We start from the raw sequence: 25,695 nt of genomic DNA on the forward strand, positions 1-25,695 counted from the left end.
TGGGGGGGTGGTGCTTGGGGAGCTTAGTTTAGTTTTAATCCCAAGCAGGAGTTTTTTTAAATTATAAGAACTGCTATTTTGTTTGTCTTACAAGAATTAACAGCGACTTTCAAGTCAAGATTCCTTACTCGCTTCTTCATATTCTCAGCTGACCCATAGAACTTACCCAAGCTTCTCACTAAAAGTGGCAACGCTGGTATTATTTTGGGTGCTCACCTATTATAACGTCTGTCAGGCATTATATTGGCCATTCCACAGAGCAGGCAAGTCGCATTTGTATGAATTAATCCCACGAGGCAGCACCCCCCACCCATATCCATCACGGCTGCCAGGCCACAGCTGTGGCCACTGGTCAACCCACAGATGGATTGCCCCTCCAGAATCACAGCCAGGCAGTTATGGCCAATCTGAATTCTTCAGCGGGCGCTTCCATGTTCAGGTGTTCTCTCTCTCTATTATGAATCGGCAGCTCCCAACTCAGCCGGTGCGGCAGCCAATGTGTCAGTGCTGGAATGCCTCCCTTTGGTCCTCCAGCCTCGGAAGCCCACCCGCTGTCCTTAACTGGACAATTATCCTGGTCCCTGACCATTAATTGGCTGATGTAGGCATGTCAGAAACATGCCGTCTGGGGTCGGGACCCAGAACTAGTCCCGAAATCAGGTTCCCGACCCCAGAATGATCATCCTTCCCACTGTTCCTGCTTTGCAAAATAGGCTGTTTTGGATACATTCCATTCTATATTTGAGCCCTTGTAAATGAAGGGGACTGGTTTTGTGCACTGAAGTCTCCCATGTAACAGAGAGCTGCTCCAGTGAAAAATGTAGTGGCAACCTCAATCAAGCAGATTGAATTATTGTTAGAGCATCTCACAAATGCTTCCACTGCTGCTCTGGGTGTTCTGAGATCCAAGCAGAAAGTCAAAGCTGATGAGTGTCTTACATAAAGCATCAGCACAGTTAAGTAAGCCTTCAGAGACATTGGGCAGTATTTTACGCTGGGTGGACGGGAGCTGGCCACTGATGTAGAAGTCGGTGGTGGACCTGAATCTGCCCAGCCTGGGGATCTGACCCGCATTTTACGGGTCCCTGGGCTTTAAGTGATCAGAGGCAGGACTTCCACCTGCTTGAGGGAGGACGTTCCGCCTCATGTCCCGTCCCAGCTCTTAGTCCCAGCCGAGGACATGGAACCAGGACTGAAGGAAAGTAAGGGTTGCCTCGCCGGGCTAATCGGTCGTGACCCGTCGAGACAAGGATGGTCATTTGGGGGGAATGGGGGCATCTTGGGTCCTGGAGGTGGTTGGGGAAATGGGGGCAGCCCTCAACCGGGCATCCTGTAAAATACCCGTGGAGAATGCGGAAGGCCCTTAAGTGGCCGTTAAGTTTGATTGGCCTTGATTGGCCTGGGGCGGGTGGCCCATTTCCCACCCACCCCCACGGCCCACATAAAGTGGGGCAGAGGCGGGAACATGCCGGGATGGCTTCCCGGAGCCTCCCGCTCAATTTTACGCCAACCCCCCCCGCCCCCCCACCACCATCTGGCTCGCTGGGGTGGTGTAAAATTCCGGCCATTATAAACGGTCAGAGTTTTGTGCTCAAACAGTTTACTGTACCTCCAGTCATGCACTCCTTCTTTGACTCTTAATGCTATTAGGGCTGAGCAATAAATACTTATCATATCCAAAAACAAATATAAAAGGTAAACAGGGGTTTTGAAAAAAAATTGCGTGTATTTTATTTGAGTAACAAAATAACAGGTCCTGCAAATGTTTTTTGGATTCCTGCAGAAAGATCATGTATTGATGTAGAGAACAGACAGGTCTTAATTGCCTCCATCAGAATTTAATTACAATATTACCTGGCCTAATATATCAAGGCTTTGTTGCATCAAGTATATCAAAATTTTAGCTGTTTTTAGTATATGTTTTTGTGGAATTTGACTTCAGTATATATTAATTTTTTGACTCCACTCAAATGCACTAAAAAATTTACATTTATACAGCGGACAAGCATCAGAAAATAACAAAGTGGAAGGTGAAGGGGACTCAAGGCAGGAAGTAAGGAAATAGTTTATAGAGGGCATTTGAAGTCAGCAAGAAAGATAGCAAGAATGAGTGATTTGGAAAAAAAACTTAAAAAGGAAGGGCATGATTGACTGCTGATGATTTTTTTATTTATTCATGGGATGTGGGCATCACTGGCAAGGTCAGCATTTATTGCCCATCCCTAATTGCCTTGAACTCAGTGGCTTGCTAGGCCATTTCAGAGGGCATTTAAGAGACAACCACATAGCTGTGGGTTTGGAGTCACATGTAGGCCAGACCAGGTAAGGACAGCAGATTCCCTTCCCTAAAGGACATTAGTAAACCAGATGGGTTTTTGAACAACAATTGTTTCATGGTCACCATTAGACTAGCTTTTTTAACTCCAGATTTATTAACTGAATTCAAATTTCACCATCTGCCATGGTGGGATTCAAACCCATATCCCCAGAGCCTGGGTCCCTGGATACTAGTCCACTGACATTACCACTATGCCATCACCTGGATGTAAAATAACACCAGCATTTATTGCCCATCCTAGTTGCCCAGAGAAGGGGTAAAACGACAGAGTAGCTAGCTAGGACATTTCTGAAGGAAATTGGTGTGGGACGAGAATCACATATAACCCAGATCAGGCAAGGACAGCAGGTTTCTTTCTTTAAAGGATATTTGTGAACTGTTAGGCTTTTTTAAAAAAGACAATTTGAGAGCTTCATGGTCATTTTCATATTGATAACAGCTTTATTTCCAGAATTTTCAAACTGAATTCAAATTTTCAAACTGACACAATGGGATTTGAACTCACATTCATGATGGGAGAAGCTTCATATACAGAAGTGTGGTTGTAGAAGCATTGGAAAACAAGGATAAGCATCTTGAAATTGATTTGCTGGGTACAAGCAGTCAGTGGAGCTGAGCCAGAACAGGTTCAATAAAAAGAAACTATATAAATGCAATTTATTGTTGTTTGGGCTTAATGTGCGAGAGGTGTACTGTGCAGATTCAAATTAGCTGAAGTTTGTGAATGGTGTACTTGAGCAGAGTATTACAGAAGTTGATCCTCAAGGCCATTAAGGCATCCATGAGGGTTTCAGTCAAGGTGGAGATGAGGTAACTGGCAAGTACACTGACGATGTAAAAAGGCTGACTTGGCTTAGGGTTGAAAAACATTTCGAGGCTGTGCAGATACCGGGGATGCCTGCATAGGCAACAAGGGAAACCAATGGGCTGAATTTTGTGGAGCGGGCAAGAGTCCTGATGTAGGACCTAAAAGGTGAGGGCAACCTTTGGAGACCCCCTGACTCTATTTAACAGCGCTCAGGCAATTAACTACCCCACCCAAAGCCCGCAGGGAGGCCTCCTTGTTTCACCGGGCAACCTCCCCACGTGGTGGAGGCCCCCTCCACCGCTGGCAGAATACCAGCAGCTGTGGGAAGAGGCCCTGAAGTGGCTATTAATTGGCCACTTAAGGACCTCAATTGGCCTCTTGGTGGGAAGGCTGTCTTTGGCCTTTCCCGCGTCCGACCAAATCGCATGACAACGGGCACTTCAACCGCCACCTTCCGACACTATTTTATGCGAACCCTGCTTCCGTTCACGTCCCTCGGTGACCCATAAAATTCTGGCCAATGAATCAGACCCAGTGGTGCAGTGGTAAGTGGTTACCTGTGGCTTTGTTTTGCTTGCACTGAGTTGTAGAAAGCTTGATGGAATGATGGAGAAACACTGAAATCTTACATTTCTTATGTCTTTGGACTTAATTAGATTCAAACAGATGAATGCAACAACATAAAGAAGAATAACACAGAATGTTGTAACTATCTTTCTTATGTCAACCATGAATCTGAAAATACTAAAGTTTCTTGGGCATCTTCTTGAACTTTTTCTATCATATATATCAAGACTCCAGTAAATCGTTATGGGAAGTCCTACATTCCCACAGTTTGGGACCTTTTGGTTACTCTTGAGCTGAGGACACAATCCAAAATCTTAGTCAGTTATTTGTGGGTAGACAGGTTACAAACTACTGCAAATAGGGATATTTTCATCACAGTAGTCACATCAAAAGATTCAAATTTTCTCCACTCAAGGAAGCCTCAGGGATTGATAAAATGGCTGTCTCATTAGACTGCAGTAAACTTGAATCCATTATTTTTTAATGCACCCAAGCAATATTATTTAAGCTGTGATAATTGCCTGAGTCACACTATACCTGATATTACCAGTCCTATTTTCCTGGTGTCTTGTGCCCTCAACAACCTGTTTTTCACCTGATTTATTTTAATGGACAGGAATATCCCAGGCTGATGACACAGAAGTGGAAAACCGCAGCCATTCAGGACACTAAGGAATAGATGTTCCTTTAACAAGCTTATAAACTGAAATTGATTTATCTTCCTGTACTGTATCCTTTACAAATGCAGCTATCTGCACTTATTTTCTTTCTACTTTGGGCATTAATTTCGCTGTGCACTGTGATACCATCACTTACACAGAATTGGGATGAGACAGACTTATGCAGGCTACAAAGAGTATAATGGAGGAAAATGTCTTTCAGAAGACAGTAAATTACCCACTCCGATGCCAGGTTGGACACCTACTCCAGTGGCAGGCTGCACACCTACTCCAGTGCCCGGCTGCACACCTACTCCAGTGCCAGGCTGCACACCCACTCCAACGCCAGGCTGCACACCCACTCCAACACCTACATTGAGATAACAAGAATTTAATAATTAGAAAAAGTGAATGACTTCTTCACAAAAATACTGCAAATTTAGGATTTTTGGCCAATAATGGCCGACAGTGAAATAATGTGAACCCAGCAATCATGCTGCCTTTTTAATTCGTGACATACAGTTCAACACTTAAGTCGAACTGTTATTCTCCTAACTATTCTTCTTCTATGTAGGATGGAGGAAGAAATGCATTGCCAGAGTTGTCGTCTATTGGTATGATGTTAACCTTAAGGGCAATCTGCCTGTTCATGTCGATCCTATGACTCTACCCAAAGAAGAGTGAGGAGTTCTCCTGGTGTCCTCAAAAACATTAATTCTCAAATAACACTACTAAAATGGTTTGACTGTTTATTTACTGCATCTTCTGTATGTATGACCTCTTCAAATCGCCAATTGGCTGCTGTGGTCACCCATATAACAACGGTGATGCCACTTCAGAAGGTAATTAATTGCTTTGAAGCACTTTAGGATTTTCTATGGTGCTATATCAATAAAATTTAATACATTCTGACAATCACTGCTAAAGGACATCCATCATGATTTAAGGACAAGTAAAGAACATTAATAAGAAGAGACGGATTACAAGGTGCTTTATTCTATTTTATTTTTTGGGTAGATTTTGTGTATCCAAATGCATTAATTTATAAACTGGACACTGCTCAGCAGTAATTTTGAAAAGAAGTGAGCAAGATATGATGAAGATTCAAACCTCATTCATGAATACTCAAGATGTTTTTTGCCTCACCTTACTGGTTGTGCTGGATCATCCAGCTGATATGATGTTCCAAGTATTAGCAAAGCACATGTCACTAACATAGGAATATTTCTCACAAGCAGTCATTACATACAGTAGAAAAATTCCTTTCTCTTTGGCAGGAAGATGGCTTTTCTCTGTCTGCAAAGATATAATAATAATTTGATAGTTTTGTAGACCAGTGTTAGAAATAGGAAGATTTACCTCCATATTTAGCAGCTTTAGATGCAGCAGCTCCACCTGCAATGATAGAGAATCAACAGGCAATGATACAGCCAAGACTGACTTTATACAGGGTATGACAAGAAACAATGAAAAGATTAACAGCATCACAGCATTCCTGAGAAGTAAATTTTCTGAAATTTCCATTGTTAACACAAATTACTCAAAATGAGCCAATGTTGTCCTCTGGATTCCTAGGTGAATGCCCAGCCACTGAAAATTTGTGACAAAGAATTTCTTAAGAGGTTTAGACTGTCTTTGGCAAATTTGCTTAATAGTTACTGAAGCAGATTAATACTTGTGAACTCTCAAAATACCCAGGAGGTGTGGTTCTGCCTCAGTCTACAAAAGATATTTTTAAAAAGGAAGACAAACTTGCATTTATAGAGCATTTTTCATGAACACCAGGCACCTCAAAGTGCTTTACAGGTACTTTTGACATGTAGTCACTGTTGTAATGTAGGAAACATGGAAGCAAATTTGCACACAGCAATCTCCCACAAACAGCAATGCAATAATGACTAGATAATCTGTTTTTTTGGTGATGTTGATTGAGAGATAAATATTGGCCAGGACACCAAGGATAACTCCCCTGGACTTAGTCGAAATAGTGCCTTGAGATCTTTTGCACCCACCTGAGAGGGCAGGCTGGGCCTCGATTTTATGTCTCATCTGAAAGACTGCACCTCTGACAGTGCAACACTCCCTCAGCACTGTACTGAAGTGTCAGCCTTGATTTTTGTGCTCAAGTACTGGAATGGGGCTTGAATTTATAAGTTTCTGACTTGGAGGCAAGAGTGCTACCAACTGAGCCATGGCTGTCACTTTAAAATGCAATTTAATTTGACATTTTAAAGAGTTACTATTCCATTGTTGGACTCTTAGGCCTAGCTATCAACAGGGGTGAGCTATATAGGTGGGTGAAGTGGAGTTTTGGATGGGAAATCTGCAAGCCCAGATGTATACACAGCATGAAGTTTTTGTTCTTGTCAGATTTCCCCGCCCGGAAGTCAGCCTGATTGACAGGCTTGGTTTCCAGTCAGGTGGTGAGGACTCTATAGCAGGTTGCAGGACCCAGTGAGCCCCTGGATGGGTGATTGTCTGATCCCGGGTAGAGATCCTATCCCTGATCCCTGGAGGTGGGCTTTGCAATCTTAGGGGAAGGGTCCGATTTACGACCACAGTGGTGTTTGTATAGGGTGGGTTCTGTTGGGGGTTTGGCGATGGGGAGATTTAGGAGCTTGGGGGTGCTGGGCAGAAGCACCCCTGCTCCTCCTGGCCCATAGCAGTGCTGCCTTTCCCCGATGTTGTCCTCACTTTCCTTCAACTGCCAGGTTTCCCGAGGCCTGGGAAACCCGGAAGGCCACAGTTTAACCTGTTAAAGGGGTTAAATCAACAGCACCGATATTCATTAAAATAACTAAATTGCCAACTTGTCTCCTGGGAGCGTGTTGGCTGTCGCTTCTTGTCCCACCTCCATTAAACCCTGAAGTGGGCACGTTGAAGTTGGATTTGAGATTTTTAAAATTTTAACTTCTGACCTGACCAAAACCCACCTGTTTTTGAATGCTAAAATCCAGCCCTTACGGACTGTTTTTCAATTGAGACAATAATTAAATCTCCTCATGTAACCACAAATCTAAACTTCTTTGGTAAGAGATCATGTTACTTGGTGCACCTCCTGGTGCAACTCCTGGAACACCTGCATTATTAAATAGTTACAAATACTATCTCAAATACAAATTGTTTTTCCCTCAAACTACTCAACTGGTTTTCAACTGTGGCATATGCCATTCATCCTATTGATATTAATAAAGTGTTACTGGAGGAAGCACAGTATATACTTTGGGTAGGAAACTTCCAAGTCCACTTCCATAAATAACAATAAAAACAGAAAGTGCTGGAAATACTCAGCAGGTCTGGCAGCATCTGTGGAGAGAGGAGCAGTGTTAACATTTCATCAGAACCTGAACCTGATGCTGCCAGACCTTTGCCAAATGACAAAGTTGACTGAGTACTGAATGACATAGCTGTCAGGTTGTGAGGAAACCAACATGAATGAGTAATCGACTTTCAACCTCCCAAATATGGGCCGGCATATTCAAATTTATTAACTGTGGAATGATGCCATTTGATGCATTTCCTATTATTATTATTATAGCAAAACTGAGCACAGGATAGGCCAATATGATACTGATATTCAGCATTGCTACAGCACGTGGGAAGAACCACCAACGGTGTATAATCAATTATGCTTCTGGAACCTCTCAAAATTAAAAACTTAATGCCCTGTCAGTGCCCAGAGACAGCCACTAAGTACAATCTGCTGCTGTATGTATCTGCACCCTGCAACAGTTCCTAACCCAATTTGCACAGGAATCCTGTTGGTTGGGTGTGACGCTCAGCTCATTGAATTTATACCAGGTTTTCATCGAAGTGGAGAATATCTGGCAAAATGATGCCAATGTTTTGGGCTTGTGTTTTCTTTTTAAAATTACTGCCAGTCTTGAGGCTATCTCTATTGCAATATTGATGGAGAAGTAAGAGGGGCAATAAATCTAATTTGGAGGGAATGGCCTGATAAAGCTTGATTGGCAACTTGGTGGTCAAATGCCTTTACCTGCTTGAACTCCAGGCTGAACACCTCCTGGAGCACCTATATTAACACACAAAAAATGGATATATTAATACACTGAGTTGGATCATTAAAGCAACACCTATCAGTGTGGTGGTAAATTGTACTGACTAAAGGGGGCTGGAAGATCTACAATGATTATGTTTTGCCAAAGTGCTCCCTAATTTTATGTAGGAAAACAACAGACTTTGGAGGAACTGAGTATGTCAATACCAGTAGCATTGCCCCAAGAATATGGCTGCAATGCAGAAAAAAAATCAATGATTTAACTAGAGTTGTAAAGGTAAGAAGACTGCTGAAATACTTTCTCATTCCAGTTGCACCATTGAACTTCATTTGTGACCAATAGTCACAGTACTTAGAAGACTGCCCTCCCTGACTACGCTGTACTGTCCCACAATCACTGCACCACACTTCACTAAACATCTTTCTCTTCATACCCACACAATGGCAGATACAACCACTCACTTACTTAGCACTATCGCGCGTGCACACACACACACACAGATGGTGCTTCGAATTTTTTGTTTCTTTACTTGTCCCATTACCACTCCCTTTGATTATGCACCACCAACCCTTCTGTCATTTAATCTCTCTTGCAGTCCACCCTATCACAAACCTTCCCTTTTGTTCTTTTCCCCACCCTCCCCGCTTCCACTTGCTTCAAACTTTTCCCAGTTCTGATGAAAGATCGTTGATCTGTATAACATTGGGCTGGATTTTTGGTCCCCACTGGGGCCGGGAGCAGAGACAAGCAGGAGCTAAGAATAGCCCCACCAGTCAGCAAACCAGTTCCCTGGCTCCATCTTGCCTCCAGGCCTTGTTTGGGCAGGTGGGATCAGGGGCCAGCAGGGCTGCCCATCCGTACGCAGCGGTTAGCCGAGCCTAATTGATGCCAATTAAAGGAGGCTGACTGGAATTTTACAGGCAGCCTCCAGGTTCCTGCAGGTGCCGGGGGCCAGTTTAGGTGCCTGGAAATGGGCACCCAGTGGCAGGCTGGGTTGGGGGGTGCAGGGTGGGCAGTACTCCAGGCAAGCCTAGAGGCACTCCATGCCCGCTGGGTGTAGGAGCAATCACAGGCCGCTCTGTGGGGGGTTCCCCCACTAACAGTGGTGGTATGGCTGCTGAATCTATTTTTTAATTTAAGATTTAAAAAGGTTGGAGAGAGGGCATCTCCATTTTAAAGTGCCCCCTCTCTCGTATTTTGCTTCCATTACAGCCTGCTGCTCCTCTCAAGGTGGAAGGCCTCTGCTTTGAGAACCCGCCTGCCGTCCTTAATTGGTCAGCAAACCTGCCCTCTGGCCATTAGTTGGCTACCCCGAGGAAAATCGCAGGTAAGTGATTATTTCCTCCCCACGCCGGGGGCGGGTTTGGGACCCAGAAACAATCACAACTTCTGTTTCCCGCCCCTGGAGGGAAAATCCAGCCCCAATAACTCTGTTTCTTTCTTCACAGATGTACCAGACCTGCTGAGTATTTCCAGAATTTTCTAGTTTTAATTTCATTTCAACTAGGCCTAGTCCTCATATAGCATGCCTGATCTATTACTTTCCAAGTCCCAACCAATTCCTGGAATGTGGGAACTCTAGTCTTGGCAGTCCTCACCGTCGTTTCCATCTTGGGCCTGCTCCCTTTGCATCACCGGCCTTGTGGGGAAGGGCAGAGGATCTGGCTACAAAATTCGGCTCTGTAGCACCACTGGAGCTGGCGCTATGGAAGTTGGATGTTCTCAAAATGATGGGTGGAGTACTTCAGGCTACTTCTGGTGTAGTGAGTGCAGTGCCTCATACTCAAAAGTGCGCTACCATGGATAGTCCCTCAGGCTGATTTGATGCACATTCTGCAAACGTGAATCATGCAGGTCCAGTTAAAGCCTCTCCAAATCATTCAGAGCTGAACATGTGTTCAACTGCATGTGAAACCCCTTCCTACCCGCTTTATTTAAAGGGTCAGCCGTCCAACTTATAGGTAAGGTGCTTTTGACTTATTGTTGCTCTTGTAAAGTTTGTGGAAATAGTGTGGTATGGTCTTAGAGGAATTTTGGTATTTTGGAAGGAAATGTTGCTGCACCCTGACAGGAAGGTCAGAAGAATTTTGTGGCCTGACCACAGAAAGCCTGCAACAGTTATGGGGATTGTACTTGCTGTCCCACTTGGTCTGCAACATGATAGAGAGATGGTTTCGAGGGTGTAGTGCAAGGAACTGTGCAAAGAGGTTGGAGAAGGAGGACTCTCCACAGAAGGCCCTACCCACCTAGGGCCTTCAGGAAGCACTTCTCCTCCCTCCACCTCAACCTGGAGCAATGCCTGAGCTGCCTGAGGTTCATCAAGGAGGTGTCATAGAATTGTGCCACCTCCTTCAATAGGTGCTGCAGCCTCACAGCAGGGTGAGGATGGCACTGCTAGTGGTCGTCAAGGTCACTGTCACTCTCAACCTCTATGTAACCGGATCCATCCAGGCAGGAACATGTGACACTGCCAACATTTCCCAGTTTGCTGCCATGACTGCATCCAAAAAGTGATGGAGACCCTGTATGTCACAGCAGGAGACTTCATCATTTTCTCTCTCACTACAGAGATGCAGGAGGAGTGGGTACATGGCTTTGCCAGGGTAGCGGGATTCCCAATGGTACAGGAAGTCATCAATTGCACGCATGTGGCTCTGCAGGCCCCATACGTAAATAGGGAAATGTACTGTAACCGCAAAGGGTTTCACTTCATTGGTGTGCGACCATGCCCAGACCATCATGTTGGTGAATTCCTGCAATCTTGGTGGCAGCCACAACGTCTTCATCCTGAGGTAGTGTGCCATTCCTGACAATGTCAGGCCACCTCTAAGAACTAGAGGCTGGCTGCTTGGGACAAGTAACATATATACATGGCTCATGACTGCCCACTGCAATCCAAACATGTGAAGACAACGTGTCTACAATACCAGCCATGCTGCCACCAGGAGTGGTTCCACTGCTTGGACCGCTCGGACGGTGCCTACAATACTTGCTGGAGTGTGTCTCCAAATTCGTGGTGGTTTGCTTCATCCTCCACAAACTGCCGTTTCCACCAAGCATACAGAGGCCACCTTGGAAGGAGGAACCCTTCACTCCGGACAGGCTGTCCATGTGTGCCCACTGGGAACTCCAGTTCGCTTAGGACGTCATCCCATCACCACCATTTCTCCACGTTTCCATTCATTTACTAAGCCCTCTTAGCTAAAATCCTGCAATAAAACCCAGCAACTTTATACCAACTTTAATCCATACCAACTTTATCCAACAACACATCTAATAATACATATGAAAATAAACTGTTCACTCTTGTGCATCCTCTTAGTGCCCGTCTTGTGGGTGCCTTTGACTGGCCTAGTACTCCTACGCAGTGCTTCCTAGTGGCTACAGCATGGCTGGTGGATGGCTACTACCTTCACTGGTTATGAAGGAAATGAGTGAAATGCAATCAAAGAATATTCTTCTTGTGTCAGCAATGAATTGTACTGATTTTATCACGAGAAGCAAAATTTGAGGTGCAATGGCAGAATGAGAGTTTAACTGCAAGGCAGAATGAGAGTTTAATTGCAATGGCTTGGAACTACAAGCTTGCATGTTGACCAAAATGTGCTCAAGAATGTTTACAATGACTCAACCGCTGCCAATGTCCAGCTCGTGGATGTACTCCTCCTCTCACTCATGATAACCCAGTCAAATAGAGGTTGAAAGAATGAAGGGACAGGGGATAGTGGTACTATTCCATTAAAATAGCAGAAAGATGCAAATGAAAAATTAATAATGAACCATTCATTAGTATTCAATTGCTGAATGTTACTTACAAAGGAGCATACCAAGATTACTATGGTATAAGAACATAAGAAATAGGAGCAGGAGTAGGCCATTCGGCCCCTCAAGCCTGCCCCACCATTCAATAAGATCATGGCTGATCTGCCCCAACCTCAACTCCTCTTTTGTGCCAGCTCCTCATAGCCCATAACTCCCCAATATTTCAAAAATCTATCGACGACCTCTTTAAATACTTTCAGTGCTCTAGCCTCCACAACTCTCTGGGGTAGAGAATTCCCGACATTCACTACCCTCTGAGAGAATAAATTCCTTCGCATCTCAGTTTTAAATGAGTGTCCCCTTACTCTGCACTATGTCCCCTAGTTCGAGATTCCCCCACTAATGGAAACATCTTCTCAACATCTACCCTGTCAAGCCCCCTCAGAATCTTGTACGTTTAAATAAGATCACCCCTCATTCTTCTAAACGCTAATGAATAAAGGCCTAACCTGTTTAGCCGTTCTTGATAAGTCAATCCCTTCATCCCAGGAATCAGTCTAGAATCTCTTTTGAACTGCCAGTATATCCTTTCTTAAATACGGGGACCAAAACTGTACACAGTACTCCAGATGACCATTAGACTTATAACACTACAATAGTTTAAAATTAAACTTCTTTAGACAATGTTATTTTGCTTTAAAATTCATTCTTAATATTGCTGGCCACCATTACAGGCTTATCATTCTTACAGTTACACTTGCATTTTATACCCATTACACATTCATCAGTTTTCCCATCAAGTCCTAACCACGTTACTCTGCAATTTTTTGTGTTACAGGATCTCTCCAACTTTTTCCCCTCAGATTAATGTATTGACGGGTTACAAAGCAGATTGTTCCATTCTTTTACCATGGGCTAGAAGAAACAATCCTTCTGGATTAATTACGTTTTTTATACTCTCTCCAATACTTGATGAACTCTAGGTTTACCAAGTCACTACATTTATTGAGCCACTGCCTGCATGCCAAGTAGCAGTTTTTCACAGTGCAGTTCTGCAGAATCAACATGCCAGAGGATTGTATTTCTAAAAATACTGAATTTCATTGTTATGTACACAGTAACAGTATGTAATAGTCAGAAAAGCAAGACATATTCAGTACTATTGTTACGACCAAGGCGGGAGGAGTGCACTGTTAATTCAGTCCCACTTCGCCACAGGTAACAGCATATCAATAAATTTTCCCACTTACTGAAACAGCCAGTTAGATACTCTATTTATCCTCAGAATAAAGCACACCGCTGTCCAGTTAACTGCCTAACTGGCACTTGATTTGGCGGGCCTCCCACAGAAGGGACGACATGGGGTTCGCGGCAGAATTTTTGGTGGAGGTAGAGACGCCCTCAGCTCGAATAAAATCCCGGAAATAATTTCAAATGAAAAATGTTGACAGAAAATGCACACAGATGTAAGATTATTGATATATGACTAATTGATCTCCTGTGGTATTGCACACAGGGCGTCAAGTCCACGTTCAGTCTTTAGGTGAAGTGAGGTCAGAGGGAAGAGGATCAGGAAATTGCCAACCGAACACCATTGTTATAGTACTATCAACAGAATGATTCAAGAAGATAATCCATTATTACATTCTCAGAGCAACTCAAGTTTGGACCTGATTAACATTTTTCCAGTGAGCTGAGACTGCTATGTGATAGTGCTGCAGCGCACTGGTCTCCTACCAAAGAAAACTGGTTGACTGGAGCAGCAGATAGCCATCAGGAAGGGCCTGGTAGTGCAGGCAGTGAAGGGAGTGAGAAGAGACTTTTAGTTTACTGGAAGAATTTTGCGGGGGCCGACTTCGATATGCTGATGCCGATCCCCTTTGCAATTTAGTTTAAACCTCCCCAACCAGACTAGTGAACCTCCCCGCGAGGGCATTGGTCCCAGTACCGTTGAGGTGCAACCTGTCCCTTTTGAATTGGTGCCTTTTGCCACAGAATTGGACCAATGTCCCAATAATCTGAAGCCCTCCCTCCTGCATCATGCCTCAAGCCACATATTGATGCTCCCTATCTTCAGACAGCATGTGGCACTGGGAGTAATCCAATGAATACAACCTACTTTATAACTGCCCCCAGTTCCTGACAATCTGACCGTAGGACCTTATGTGAAAACTGACGCTTTCCTTCCTTCCCTATCTTCGCTGAACATTTTGTATCCTTGAATATTAAGCGCCCAGTCCTCACCATCTTTAAGCCACGTTTCCGTTATTGCCATCATATCATATTCCCATATTCCCACACATCTATTCAGAACTATAGAACCATAGAAGAATTACAGCACTGAATGAGGCCATTCAGCCCATTGCGTCTGTGCCGGCCTAAAAAACTAGCTGCCCAATCTAATCCCACTTTCCGGCACCTGGTCCATAGCCTTACTGGCTACAGCACTTCAGGTGCATGTCCAGATACCATTTAAAAGAAATGAGTGTTTCTGCCTCCACCACCATTCCTGGCAGTGAATTCCAGACACCCACCACCCTCTGGACGAAAAAGCTTTTCCTCGTCCTCTCTAATCCTTCTACCAATCACCTGAAATCTGTGCCCTTGGTAATTGACCTCTCCGCTAGGGGAAACAGCTCCTTCCTGTCTACTCTATCTAGGCCCCTCATAATTTTGTACACCTCTATTAAGTCACCTCTCAGCCTCCTCTGTTGTAAGGAAAACAACCCTAGCTTATCCAATTCTTCCTCACAGCTGCAACTTTAGAGCCCTGGCAACATTTTTGTAAATCTCCTCTGTGATTGCCTTTAAGAGTGATGTCCTTTTAAGATCTTAGCATGCTAATGAGCCATGTAGCAGGATGTAGTCATGTGACTCAAAGCCTGAGTCACTCTATAACTGTAACAAAGCAAAGTAAGGTTCTGTAAATAGTTAGCTCTGCACTGTATATACTTGTTAGTTGTTAATATACCTGTTTGAGATCGTCAACCAACTGGACTCCACGCATCTCATTTATGTTGCATCAGACAACATAAAAAGAACTCATTATATGGTGGCAGCTCATCATTGCATATACTATTCAAACAGGTTTATTTAGAGCACATTGATGTTTCCATTAAAAAAATCATTTGAAATTATAAAATACAGCATAATAATTAGCCTCTTACCCCACAATAAGAACACAACTCTAAATTTCCTGACTTTTTTAAGTGTTGACAAAACACTTTCACCATCTGAGTTTGGATCATCATTCTCTTGGTCTGCTGTAATTGGTACCTTGATGACCTCATGGATAGTTATGATGTTGAGATCCTTACACGCTGGTAGTCCTGCTGCTGCTGGTCTGCTCGTGCCTACCAGGTAGTGGTCTGCTTGTGTCTACCAGGTAGAATGTTTGTGGTTTCCATGCCACTTGCCATAGCTGCAATGCATTGTCAGTGTGCCACCACAAGGGATGGGTGACCCATTATATGCAGATAACTTGGCAGTTGTCAGTTGTATCATTGATTTCCAATGACTCTGGTACATATCTTTCAGGATTCGGACTGGTAGGATATTTGCACTAACACCTGTGTTAATCATAACCCTGAGTATGTGTTTGCCAGCTTTCTTTGGGCACATGATGTTAATAGTGGTGAAAGCTTCCAGTTGTTTGACTTCATCAGCATGATGGGATGAAATTTATGAGTGCGCCGCAAATTGCGGCGGCGCGCTCTGCTGTCGGTGGTCTTCAGGCGCAGATGCGCTATCACTGAGCCCCCGCGATATTTCGTGCAGGGGCTCATTTAAATGGAGGGGGCAGAATGGCCTCCCCCGCTATGTCATTAGGGACGGCCGCTCCGTCCCTGGCAATGGTATCCGGCGCCACTGCGCAGGCGCCGCCCATTTTTAAAGAGTTTCAAGCCCTTAGAAGGAATATTAATTTTTAAAAGGAATGACTTGGTAAAATTTAAGTTTCACATTACATAACATCTTCACTCCCCTCACCCACACCCCCAAGGAATGTTCGAATCATTAATAGCCCATTCCGTCCAAAAAACTTTGATTCAGATCGCGGCCTTTCCCCCGACCTTTAATAGCTTTAACCCTCAACTCATCCCCCTCCCACCACTCCAATGAATTTTCCCCTCCCCCCCTCCCGACCTGAGAATTTCACTCCTCCCCCCTCCCCATCAGTGTCACGCCTTGGAACTCTGAACGGAGTTCTGAAGGCGTGGGAGTTTCAGCCGGCGGCTGGAATATCAACATGGGACGGCCGTCACTACCAGGTGGGTAATTATTCCTTAATTGTAATATGATTTGCATAGTAAGATGAAGGCCCCGCTGCCAAGCATTACAATGTCTTCCCTAATCAGTACTGCTATCCCACCTCTCTTTTCTTCCTTCCCTATATTTACTGAACCGCTTTGTATCCTTGAATATTAAGCGCCCAGTCCTCACCATTTTTAAGTCACGTTTCCGTTACTGCCCCAATATCATATTCCCACACGGCTACTTGTGCTTGTAGCTCACCAATCTTATTCACCACACTTTGTGAATTTACATACATGCACTGTGAACCTGTCTTCGTATTCCTGGTAGTCCTTCTTAGTCTGCTCCTTTCTAATGTGGTACTACTTTTGTCTCCAGTACTATTCAACGCTCTCATTCCTTTATGCACCTTATTCCTCTTTTCTTCTTCGATATGCTGGTGCCGACCCCCTTTCCAATTTTGTTCAAACCCTCCCCAACCAGACTAGTGAACCTCCCCGCGAGGCCATTGGTCCCAGTACTGTTGAGGTGCAACCTGTCCCTTTTGAATTGGTGCCTTTTGTCACAGAACTGGACCAATGTCCCAATAATCTGAAGCCTTCCCTCCTGCATCATGCCTCAAGCCACATATCGATACTCCCTATCTTCATATAGCATGTGGCACTGGGAGTAATCCAGTGATTACAACATACTTTATAATTGACTCCAGTTCCTGAAAATCTGACCGTAGGACCTTATGAGCAATTATGCCCTTTCTGTAATGTGTTGCATGCAATACTCCAACTGTGGCCTAACCAGTGTTTAATACAGTTCTAGCATTACATCCCTGCTTTTGAATTCTATACCTCGGCCAATAAAGGAAAGCATTCCACATGCCTTCTTCACCACTCTGTCTACTTGTCCTGCCACCTTCAGGGACCTGTGGACATGCACTCCAAGGTCTCTCACTTCTTCTACCCCACTCATTATCCTCCTGTTTATTGTGTATTCCCTCACTTTATTTGCCCTTCCCAAATGCATTACCTCACACTTATCTGGATTGAATCCCATTTGCCACTTTTCTGCCCACTCAACCAAACCATTGATATCTTTCTGGAGTCTATGGCTATCCTCTTCACTATCAAATACATGGCCAATTTTTGTATCATCAGCAAATTTCCCAATCATTCCTCCCACATTTAAATCCAAACCATTAATATATACCACATACAGCAAGTGACCCATCACTGAGCCCTGTGGAATGCCACTGGAAACAGCTTTCCATTCGCAAAAACATCCGTCGACTACTACCCTTTGTTTCCTGTCCCTCAGCCAATTCTGGATCCAACCTGCCACATTCCTCTGTATCCCATGGGCTTTCATTTTACTGACCAGTCTGTCCTATGGGACCTTGTCAAATGCCATACTAAAATCCATGTAAACCACATCCACTGCACTTCCCTCATCCATCCTCTTGTTACTGCCTCAAAAAACTCAATTAAGTTAGTAAGACATGACCTTCCCTTAACAAATCCATGCTGACTATCCCTTTCTAAGTAGCAGTTTATCCTGTCCCTCAGAATAGATTCTAACAATTTACCCACTTGCAGCTTGCAGCTTACCAATCTTATTGACCACAGTGCATTTACATGCTTGCCCAGAGCCCAGGAATTGCCGGCCCATAAAATCAAAGCATAGAAGATCAACTGGCCCAACTGTGCCTGTGCACTTCTCAACAAATCTAAAAGTTCTTTGTTCAGAGTCCAAATTACCTGGCATAATTCCAGGTCACATACATGTTGCTGCTCCTGGACCACCAGAAGAGTTACAATTATTATCATTAATAAAAGAACATGAAGTTTGTTGAAATGGTGATTACTGGATCAATATCATAATTTCTAAATCAAGAAAAAATTACTCTACCTGCTACACCTCCTGGAACACCTGCATTAACAGCACAAGAAAGGAGACATCAGTATACTGAACTAGTCAATTTAATTAAGGTATAACTCTCATTGCAATGACTGATGGTTCCTTAAAGGTACTGAAAAGTCTCGGAGAACTACTTTGTGTTTCGGGCACATCACCATTTTATATAAAGAAATAATATACTTGCAAATAGTAAATACATTGCTTTAAACAGCATATAACGGTACAAGGGTGATTTTAGTAACTTATGTTTCCTTAACTACAGCTGTTACTGTTCATTATATTTTATTGAACAGATTAGTAAATTAATAGTTTCTTCTCTTACAATAATACAGTTATCAACTTCCATTTAATAATTTTCTGTCTCTGGACAAAGCTGAGTCATTAGTAGTATTCAAACTGGTTTCACACACGCATCATTAACTTTTGACCTAGCTTCTTCCATACACCACTTTTTTTGGTGGGGGTGGGTGCAGATCAGAAAGGTTAATTCTAAGTTTAAGGGGAGAAATGTCTGTGCTCGGAAGTGTTGACTCTAAGAGTGACGGATGAAGTCAGTCGCAAAAGAATGCAGCTTGTGATGAGGACTGAAGATGATGGCTTTGGCCTTCTTGTTGTTGAGTTGGAGGAAGCTGTCTTGATATTAGGGAGTTTCTGGAGAGTTTGGCACAGAGTTGGTGAAATTTTACAGCTGGGTTCTAATAGTGATACTTTTCCATCCAATAAGCTCACCAAATCTAAAACTACTTTGCTGAGAGATCAAATTAGCTGGTAGAACACCCTTAGAACTCTGGAAACATCTGGATTAGACACGTTATTTAATATTAACAGCAATGCGTACCATTACTGGCACTGTAGACACTACAATTAATTGTGGTCTGTATCATGGGTGTTAGAAAAAGTATTGGTCGACCAATGCTGGTTTAGTGTTGCTGGATTATTATGGTGATTTTCCCTTTGAATGTAGTTCAACCTCAGTATACAAATGAATCAGGTGAATTCAAATGAGGTAAGCCACAGAGCATTGCCACTTTAAATGTTTTATACTTCTCAGTAAGCACACATGGATATATCGTATGGTGCATTTATACTACAGCTACCAGTTTCTGATCAGTAGCTATCATTTTGTTCCTATTTAGATGGTGCCATGTTTACATTACTTAGCTCCTGCCTGCCAGGAACTTTAACGTTCTTGTTTAAGGAGAACAATGCACTTTCTGGATACATATTGGAAAAGAACAGTCTCCAAAAAGTTAGAATTTTTAATGTTTGAAGAGCAGGAAGGGAATAATTCCTGTTCTCTAATCATTTAACTCAGTGTAGGTAGGTTTACATAGTGTCCAAGCAACTAAATGCAAGCAATACAACTGCACCAGCACCTGCAACTGTCTTACAGAGTACCTGTCCTGTTGAGGATGCTTAAACAATAAAGTAGAAACTGAAGTTTTCTGGATCTTTAAGGCAGTGCCTGGAAAAAATGTTTCTAATCTTTCCAGCATTCAGTGAGTTAATGGAGCATTTGGAACATTAGGCTTATACGATGCTCAAAGAAATTATATCAGGTCTTGGCTGAGGTATGAAGCATGAACAATAATGAACTATGTTCTGGAACAAAAAATCTATTCAAATGTCGATGAAAAACAGAAAAGTATTATAAAACTTTCAATCATTTCAAAAAGATAACTGACTGAATCATGAAAGAATTCAATGTCATGGTGATGAAAATTTTCTTCTTTCACCTTTACTGCCATCATCATTCCTGACAACAATGGCAACACTTCAAAAGTAATTCATTATCTGTAAAGCACTTTGAGATGTCCAGTGGTCATGAATGGCACTATACAAATGCAAGTCTTTTCTTTCTTTCAGAAAGAAGAGATAAGGCTCCCCTTCCAGGGCCATGGGAAGCAATATGCTGACATGACACAACTGTGAGTGGAATCTTAATTGAATGGACCTGCATGCAGCAGGGAGGCCGGTAGTGGTCGAAAACCCATTTGTAATTGAAGTGGGCTTTGCCTTGGCTCTTTAACTCAGCCACGGCATTAGCATCCTGCCTCCAGGCTTCCTGGCCAATTACAGAGTGTGGGTGTGATGATGACCAGCATTATGTCAATGAAGACTCTCTATTTAAAGGGACCCCAGCAGGGTCACAATGGCTGCAGGATAGCTTGCTTCTGAAGGATAATGAAGACAAGAACATGGAAGAAAGATGTGAGAAGGCTGGCCCCCAGTTCTCTGACTCTTCTCTGGAGGTTTTGCTGGAGGCAGTGAGGGCCAGAAGGAAGGTCTTCTTCCCTGTGGATGGCAGGAGGAGGCCAGCCACCCAAATGAAGCAGGCGAGGCTGGTGGTAGCAGAAGCTGTGAGCGTTAGGAGTGTGGTGTCTAGGACCTGGATACAGTGTGAAAAAAGCTTTAATGACCTCATTAAGTCAGGAAAGGTGGGCGTCATACCACTTTCAGGTAGCACCCATCACTCTCTGACTTCCCTAGAATTCTCCTGCATAGCGCTCCTCTGACTGACACACCTTTCAGTTTCAAATTCCTTTCTCTCCAGGCACCTCTTCAAATCTCTATCTGAACAGCCAAAACTCACACTCACCCTCATCCTATTGCCCTCTCACACCCATCCCTCACAGACACCCTCCTCAAATGTTCTCATTTCATTCTCAACACACATTCCACTCCTCACACTCATAACTCTCTGTTTTCTCTCAGAAGAAAGCACACAACTCCAGGGAGAGGCAGAGAACCAGGGGTGGATTGGGACTGATAACAACCCTGACAGCATTGGAGTAGGAGGCCTTAGAGATAGGCAAGGTGGTATACACACTACGCATTAATGATAGACACACAGGGTTGTCCCAGAGACCTGATGGTAACATTACATATCACACTGTCACTTGACACTTAACAGTCACTCATGTTGAATTGATGTCACCATAACTGGAATGTCATGTTATGCACTATGTGGAGTTTGTACCCTTCCTCAGTATCAGCATTAGCTCACCTCTATGATCTCCCACGGGTCCTTCAAGGGTGACCGAGGAGCTAATGAGGGACTAGGCCAATGAGTTCTCAGAGGAGAGCGAACTTTCTGAGGATACACCATCATATGACTGATGCACATCCTCCACCAGCATAGATACACTCACCTCGGTGGGTAATGGAGTAGAGATAGCTAGGTTGTCACATGATCAGGCGCATATCAAATGTGAGCAGCAGCAAGTGCTGGTGACAGGGACAGCAATAGCTTAGCCTCAGGGTTCAACCACAAAATGTTGGAGCATTGACGGAAATGTGTGTGCTTCTGTCAGCATTTCCAAAGGCAGTGTGCACCACTGAGGGAGATTGGAGGAGTCCATCTCCAGCATGACTACCATGCTGTCTTAGGCATTTGCACTGATGTCCACCACCATGGAAAGAATGGCCACCAGCAAGGAAAATCAGACACTGCTGGCCCAGACATTGAGGGAATGGGGCCCCTTGAGATTGATGAAGACTCTTGGCTGCTCTGAGGGTGCCCTGACTGCCACATGTGTGCAATCGATGACTCCCTGCACCTACGGGAACCCAGCCACTGCAGCGAAGCCAACAATCCTTTATGTCTGACTAGCCTCATCCATGGCAAATTGCACATAAGTGGTGACTTTAGCAAACAAGGCATCGGTGACCTGGGAGATGCAGTTACAGGCAGAGGATTAAGAGATACTCAAGATGTCACCAGCAGATACCTGCAAGGAGCTGGAGGTGAAGAAATTCAGGCTGTGGTGACCTTGACGGCTACTGGCAATGCATTCCCACCTGGTCCTCTTGGAAGGAGGTCTTGTTCCAGGAGGTTGAAGATGTCAGCAATGATCTTCTGCAAAAGCCTGAGCCATTGAGGCACTCTTGCTCTGTCATGTTGAGGAAGCTCATCCTCAGTCTGTAGGCCCTGTGCTGGGGGTATTGCCTCCTTTGAGCTGCAGCTCTCTGACATGTGGAACGACATGTGACTATGGAGAAGGAACTGCTTTTGGTGTTGTTGCTGCTGATGGTGGTGCAACTGTTGGTGTGACTCCTGGTGCTGCTGCTATGGGTGTGGCAGCTCCTGCTGCTCCTCATCAGAGGTTTAGGCTACTGCTGCATCAGTAGATCGCATGCTGCAATGTAGCCTGACAGCAAGGAAGTTGAGGTGAAGGTGAGTATATTCCAAGGTAGTTGAAAATACTTCCAAAAAGTTAATTAATTAAGGAAAGCCAGCACCATGCCGAATCATGCCGAACTAACTTGATTGAGATTTTTATGAGGTAACAAAGAGGGAAGGTTAGAAAGCATTTGAAAAGGCATATTGAATCCTTGGCATTATAAATTGAGTCATAGAGTAGGAAAGCAAGTAAATTATTATGAACCTTATAAAACACTGGTTCGGCCTCAACGGGAGAAATGTGTCCAATTCTGGGCACCACACTTTATGAAGGACCTGAAGGTTTTAGAAATGGTGCAGAAAAGATTTACGAGAATTGTTGTAGAGATGAGGAACTTCAGTTACGTGGATTGATTGGACAAACCTGGGTTGTTCTTCTTAAAGAGATGATTGAGAGAAGATTTGATAGAGATGTTCAAAACCATGAGGGGTTCTAGACAGATTAGACAAGGAGAAACAAGTCCCACTGGCTTAATGGTTGAGAACCAAAGAACACCGAGGTAAGGTAAATAGCAAAAGAACCAGGGGCGACATCAGAAAAGTTTTTTACGCAGTGAGTGGCTAGGATCTGGAATGTACTGCCTAAGAATGTGGTTGAGGCAGATTCAATCCAGACTTTCAAAAGGGAACTAGATAAGCATCTGAAGAGAAAAAATTTTCAGGGCTATGGGGAAAGGGCAGGGAAATGGGAACCCAGTTGTTGAGAGCCGCCATGCACATGACTGGCTAAATGGCTTCATTCTGTGTTGTAACCATACTGAGATTCTATGACTGGAATTGTACTGGCAATAATGAAGTCCCTCTGCCAGGTCTGAAAGTGGGTCCCAAGCACGCATGGGCGGATGGCGTCCTGCCTCTCAGACAGGGCCCTCGAAAGGCAGGTAAGAATTCTTTCTCAATGTGTCAGGGCCAGGCAGGCAGACCCCAGCGATCGGAGGAGTAAATCCTCCAGCGGCGTCATCGGAGCCATGGGGGCAGCCATTGCCGCTAGGGGGGCCTCTCTATGGTCCATGGAGCTCCCAGAAAGGAAGGACGCCCGTGGGAAGCTGCTGGGAGGCCGCCTTGACGCACTTGGCTGTCTCACCATGCGGTGGGACCCCGTCCCAATTCCGATAAATGCCGGTGGTGGCAGTAAGTGGCTGTTATTTGGCCAATTAAATGAATTAATTGGCCACTCAACTCTCCTTGATAGACAGCTGCGCCGTTGCCGTTACCATTTTTGGGAATAACCCGGGGTGGCGGGAACACATTGGGCTTCCCTCCCGACACCTTCCATGGCCATTTTATGAGCCCTCCCGCCTTCCAGCCTGTCTCCAGAGGGTTTGCAAAATTCCGACCTATGATTCTATAAATGACCCATTAAGTAGTGAATTCAAGCTCTTAGAACTAATTTTGCAAGTACAAGCCTTTCACTGAGGCTGGTCACAAGCTTTATGATTTCATTCTTTAAAGGCTTTCAGGTAGGTCAGTTTCATTGGTCAATGAGCTCCTGCTGTGCTTTCACCTTGTTGATCCTGGTGAGTTGCAAACAGCTCGGTAAACCCATGCACTGGCTGTTACAGCTAGAATGCTGGGTTAAATTTGCAGTTAGTTGCCTCTTTGAATTTTGTAATTACTTACCTGACAGCCGCACGGGGTTGCCCACTCGCCTGCAAACCCGCCCAGGTTAAACCTGGAAGTGGTTGGGTTCATGTTGAGTTCCTAACCCAATGCCACTTTTCGGGGAATTAACCTCCCCGCCTGCACCCGACCCTACCTCTCCGTTGCAATTCTGCCTTATGAGGCAAAAAACAATTTTCCTTTGTTGCCCTTTTCTGGCCTATTCACTTAAAGAGAGGTTAACTAATGGAGAATGTACTGTTTTACTGTTTGGTACAATGAATAGAATGTACTGGACAGATTTTTCACACTTTCGCTTAGTGGCATGACTGAATAATAAGCAAAGAAATATATCATTTGTACCAGATACTCCATTCAACTGTTATTACAGATTAAGCAGTTTAAAATGAAACTTTCTTCAGTTGATGTCAAATGGTTTTATTCTATTATCAGTGCTGTTTTCATTAGTTATGCAATTGGGGTGACCCTGGTATTGAAATGGTAATAGCTACTCAACGGCAGAATCGCTGGGCTATTCAATGTTAAGAAAAATAACTGCACCTGCTACAGCTCCAGTTTGAACTCTTGCATTGGTCGCCCAAGAATTGAGACATTGATGAGCTATATTGGTCCATTTGGTTAACATGTGACACAGATTAATTTACTGAATAGGGTTCTCTTTTGTCACAGCTGTAACTGCCAAAATATTCTCCTGAGCTAATTACTAAAGCAATGGCCTCTCCTCTTATAATTTTATTAATTTAATATTTAATGTTATTTGGACATAGCTACATGATCATTAATAGTGTGAGAGTTTAAAACGACCCCCGTCAGTGCCAGGCCCTTTTAACTTCACTTTAATCTCAACATTTTTACTTATATTTTTGTTGGAGGAAGGCAGATAGTAACTGGGAATGACACTTGCACATCTTTCAACATTTTTCACCATAAGGGAACATCGTTCCCTGCTGGTGGTCCACTACAGTTAAATCCAAGATAAAGCTCCCTCAAACTAAGCCTCAGGGAGAGAATAACTTTGTTGCATTAGTGCAACATTATTTTCGAAAAGGTCACATCTGAAACATTAACTCTGTTTCTCTCTCCACAGATGCTGCCAGACCTGCTCAGTATTTCTAGCATTTTCTGTTTTTAATTTTATTTTCCACATTTGTTGTTCTTTAGCTTCTGAGTGAAACTCACAATTTAGCATCTCTAGGTATTGCAGGTGGTTTATGTTGTTGACTTGTATCAATTAAGAACTGGACTGATATTACCCAAAATCATGTCAGTTAGGTCCTTTCAAGTGAGCAGATAGAGGAGATTTCCATCCCATCTGTCTGTGCTAATTTATAAAACTGGTCCCAGTATAGAGGGGGGCCATTCAAACTTCACCTTCCCCTCAAAATCCAGCCTCACAACCTGCAAATTACAGTCCAATTCCTATTCCACGCTATATTACCTTTGACCTCTGTCTTAGACTCTACATATACAAAAGTGACATCGTTGCAACATTATTTACATGGATATGAGGAAATAAAGACCGAGGCTAGATATTCCTCTACAGTCCAAATCTGTCCACCAATGACATTCCTGTCCAT

General features: G+C 43.8%; 1 protein-coding gene across 12 annotated transcripts in view; it reads right to left on the reverse strand.

The window, feature by feature from the left end:
• Positions 1-25,695, reverse strand: part of LOC137346623 (elastin-like) — a 508,685-nt gene that overhangs the window by 121,301 nt on the left and 361,689 nt on the right. For 9 of the 12 annotated variants that reach the window (XM_068010226.1, XM_068010221.1, XM_068010223.1 and 6 more), the window contains 4 exons: positions 18,307-18,327; positions 8,370-8,405; positions 5,732-5,767; positions 4,611-4,742 (listed from right to left, as the gene is read on the reverse strand). In XM_068010226.1, the coding sequence (XP_067866327.1) occupies positions 4,611-4,742; positions 5,732-5,767; positions 8,370-8,405; positions 18,307-18,327 (225 nt within the window). The remainder of the gene's footprint in view (positions 1-4,610; positions 4,743-5,731; positions 5,768-8,369; positions 8,406-18,306; positions 18,328-25,695) is intronic. The other 3 variants (XM_068010215.1, XM_068010217.1, XM_068010219.1) reach the window with 3 other exon arrangements.

The sequence above is a fragment of the Heterodontus francisci genome, chromosome 30, assembly GCF_036365525.1.
Source record: "Heterodontus francisci isolate sHetFra1 chromosome 30, sHetFra1.hap1, whole genome shotgun sequence".
Taxonomy (NCBI): Eukaryota; Metazoa; Chordata; class Chondrichthyes; order Heterodontiformes; family Heterodontidae; genus Heterodontus; species Heterodontus francisci.